Source organism: Pinus tabuliformis, chromosome 3_1 (assembly GCF_031772625.1).
Source record: "Pinus tabuliformis cultivar Carrire ecotype Pingquan chromosome 3_1, CPIR1, whole genome shotgun sequence".
Classification (NCBI taxonomy): Eukaryota; Viridiplantae; Streptophyta; class Pinopsida; order Pinales; family Pinaceae; genus Pinus; species Pinus tabuliformis.
The window spans coordinates 432,877,844-432,882,068 of record NC_142301.1 but is presented as its reverse complement, the minus strand read 5'-3'; the positions used below and the strand labels follow the sequence as shown (position 1 = coordinate 432,882,068).

At 38.8% G+C, this 4,225-nt stretch overlaps 1 protein-coding gene across 1 annotated transcript; it reads left to right on the top strand.

Moving 5' to 3' along the window:
* Window positions 1-1,673: 1,673 nt before the first annotated feature.
* On the top strand, window positions 1,674-3,887 carry LOC149187615 (uncharacterized). The gene is made up of 3 exons (XM_089412856.1): window positions 1,674-2,326; window positions 2,409-2,756; window positions 3,062-3,887. Exons 1-3 carry the CDS (start codon window positions 1,997-1,999, stop codon window positions 3,542-3,544), a joined length of 1,161 nt encoding a protein of 386 aa, XP_089268982.1. The 5' UTR covers window positions 1,674-1,996; the 3' UTR covers window positions 3,545-3,887.
* Window positions 3,888-4,225: the final 338 nt, after the last annotated feature.

Genomic DNA, 4,225 nt, shown 5'->3' with positions numbered 1-4,225 from the left:
ATTTGTTGGGTTGATTTATCACTCTTATTCAACAAAAAAGATATTAACAAAATGAGTTTTTGATAGTTTGTAAAAGGGTAAAATTTCACTTTTACTGGGCGTATCTTAGTCTTGAATTATATTTCTTTACCTTAGAGAAAACCAGACTTTCAACTTATCAAAAATAATTTTAAGTCTTACTCCAAACCAAAGGATTTAGCTTTCATGTTGTATATGAGACAAGATAATTCTAAGGACATTTAGGATTTGGCTTTCATGTTGTATATGAGACAAGATAATTCTAAGGACATTTTAACTTCTTACTTAGGCGAAATAAAATCAAAATTTTACATATAAAATATAATCCAAAATTATAATTAATTTATATATATAAATAATCTATAGGGATAATTTAATTTGCAATATTAGTATTATGAAAAATTACGTAATTTTGAGCTACAAGATCCAAGTCTCTTGAAGCTCAAAATAATATTTTAAAATTCTAATTATTTTAATTATTATGAAATATAGTGTAATTTAAATAAAGTAATTAAGATTTGAATCATTAAATTTATATAACACTATTTTTTCTTGGGGTACTTCAAAAGAACCTAGTAAACCTTCCTCCTTTCCGTAAAATGAGTCATAACAAGAGAAATTTAACCTTACTTCGATCACCCATTTAAATACTTCATAAAACATATAACACTAATATTTTAATAATTTAACAAAATAATAATTTTATTAATATATTCAACAAAATTTATCTCAAAATAAATCAAAACATAAAATATTTAAACTTTACCGATTTAAACATAAAATATTTACATTCGACCCAAACATGAATGACTATATATATAAGATGGACAATGATAGATATTGTACACGATAAATATATGTAGAATGGATATTGAATTATTGTTACATATTATGCTATCCAATTAATTGGGGTTATTCTTTCATTTATTGAAGAAATATATATCACATCAAAAGAAGAAATGTCTAAGTATGGCAGGTGGCCCCCTTGGCAAAGAAGGAATAACTAACTACCTACTTTACACAACCTTACCCCACTCAAAAGTGATGTGTCAGCTGAAAACAGCCACCCCATTAAAGCGATGTGTTACCTTTAGAAACTTCATATATATTTTCACATCTTCACATGGGTTAAAATACATTAGTTTAAGATAATAATAAAAAAAAATCCAAGACGTCATTATTAAAATACATTAGTTTAAGATAATAAAAAAATCCAAAACGTCTTCAACACCGACCATTCAAGATTTTTACCGCCTGACATATATCCAGAAATGCAGATTTTACGGGACGAAAAAGGCTTCCACTTCCCAACTCCGCAACTAATCTAACTAAATGGACAGGACAGCGTTCAGTACTAGAGCAATTAGTTTTATAGTTGGGGCGGGGTTCGACCCAGTCGCCGTCAGCGTTAACTCACTGTAAAAAGGCCTGTCTACCGTCTGACGCGGAAACGGAACTGTTGCTTACACGTTCCCGTCGTTTACGCTCCGCCATCGACGGCATTAGTCTTCCAAAGACTTGACGGGAACTCGACATTTCTGCAACACGTGCCGCCGTCGTCGCTTGACTCCGTAACGCTGCAGAGAAACTTGCGGAAGCCGCGTCTGGAAGGGAGAGCGACCTTAAAACGATGGTGACGGAAGTCGGGATTGATTTTTGGTTAAGTCTAGGCGTTTGGTCTGGTTGGTCTGGTTTGGTGCCGCCGGTCCCTCGCCGTCGTGGCCAGTCCGCAACTTTTGGGGGTTTTTATTTCCCCTGTTTGTATCGGATGATATCTGCAGCAAACGGCGCTGTACTCTTCGAGGGTCTGTCCAGTGAAGCCGAGAAGTAAACCGCGGGCACGTGCAATTCCTCTTACATTGCAGTCAAAGAGCTTGGCGACGTCTTCTAATCATGGCCGATGGCCGCTCAGTGCGCTCACAACTCGGTGCGAATCCTGCTCCGCTAATCATTGCATTTTGATTGAGAATTCTCAAGAATGGAGATTCCTCTGAATTTACAGCTTATGTTCCGATCTTCGAAATTGCAAAGCGACATGAGTCCGAGAAAGGGGCAACGGGTGGCCTTGGCTCCATTAATCGAAGGTCCCAGTCCGGAGTCATACGAGGAACAGACCCATAAAAAAGAAAACTCGTGGAATATGGTTAGGGGTTGGGTTAAAGGGCAGCTGGAAAGAAGCCCAATTTCATTGCTGGGTTACAAGAGATCCGATCTCAGACTTTTGCTCGGCGTTCTTGGCTGCCCGCTGGCTCCCGTCGGAGTCACCAACGATTCCCTGCCCCGCCTCTCCGGCCATGATTTGTCAATAGTATGTAGAATACTGATCTCATAAATTCAAAGTTCCATTCAAGAATGGTGGATTTTGTTAATCTTGATGAATTTCTGTGCAGGAATCGTCCTCCGCTCAGTACATTGTTCATCAATACATTGCAGCGACGGGTTGCGCGAAACTACAGAATGTGATAAAGAGTTCGTATGTTATGGGGACAGTGAAAATGGTTGCCACTGAATGTGAGACCGCGAGCAAAGTGACGAAGAGGAATTCTTCATTCAAGGCCGCGGAATCGGGGTGTTTTGTGCTCTGGCAGATGATGCCGCACATGTGGTCCGTGGAGATGGTGGTCGGGGGCAGCAAGGTTTGTGCGGGCAGCGACGGGAAGATTGTGTGGCGCCACATACCGTGGCTCGGCTCACACGCTGCTAAAGGCCCCGTTAGGCCTCTCCGTCGAGCCTTGCAGGTAGTGTCGTTTAATTAAATTTTAAGCGGAAAAAATTTTGCAGGTGAAAATTAAGATTTGATTTTTTCTTAATAAATAAAAAATAAATAATTAAGCGTATTGGGGTATAATCTAGTATGGAATTAGTGTGGAATTGTTAGTGTTGTGAAAATAAAAATTTAAAAGTAAAATTAAGGTATAAATATCTAAAAATTATAATGATAACTACTAAGAAAATTTTGGCATTCTCAGCCTTGTTAATCTTGAATTTCCATTTTCAACAATGGCATGATATTTTCTTTATTTTATCAATTTTCCGTGTTCAGGGATTGGATCCGAAGTCGATTGCCAGCATGTTCGCAAGTGCCCGGTGCGTGGGCGAGAAGAGAATCGGAGACGAAGACTGCTTCATCCTGAAGTTGGCTGCCAATCCCTCGACATTGGCCAACCGAAGCGACGGCCCCGCGGAGATCATTAAACACGTATTCTTCGGTTATTTTGGGCAGAGGACCGGTCTGCTCGTGTTCATGGAGGACTCCCATCTTACTCGCATTCAAACAGCCGGCTCTGATGCTGTGTACTGGGAAACCACGATAGAAACGAGCATAGAAGATTACAGGTGTGTGGATGGTGTTATGATAGCTCATGCAGGCCGGTCAGTGGTCACCCTGTTCAGATTTGGGGAGGTCCCAATGAGCCATACTAAGACTACCATGGAGGAAAGCTGGACCATCGACGACGTTGTGTTCAATGTCCCGGGTCTTTCAATGGATTCCTTCATTCCACCTGCAGATATCATCAAAAGTTAATCATCTAGATTTATAACGTATAATTCGTAAGTTGGTGTTCAAATGCATGTCGGCCACAGATTCAGCTTTGATAATTTAGAAAATTTCTTCAGTTCCAAAATCATTGAGCATTGAAGTGGGATTGTGAATCTCTGCATGTTTGAATGTGGTTTGCATCAATATGGCGAATCTGCTTTGATTTAATGGCAATATGGCGATTCTGCTTTGATTTAATGGCAACAGCCTTGTTGTAAAGTATTACAGTATTTCATAAAGTAAAGGATTACTGTAAACTACAAAACTTGTTGCAATGTATTATATAATTGATATAATGGTTGGTGGCTGATACAGATTCAAAATTCAATTTCTTTATATAATTGGTTGCATACAGAAAATAAAATATAATGGTTGGTGGCTGATGCGAGGGGTAGAGTTGAACTTGGACTAAAAACCCTAGATATGCCCCAGGGCATGTGGCAGAGTCGGAGTCTGGCCATCATTGCTGTATTCAAAAGAAATGGTGTTGCTGAGGCACATAGAATTGTTGAAGTACTCTGGTGCTGCCTGGATATTATTGGATAAATAACAAAATGTCCACAACTATTGCCGGGATATTATTGGATAAATAACAAAATGTCCACAACTATTTAAGATTGCAAATGATGAGAACATAAAATACAAGTACAGAGATCTGCACGAAAT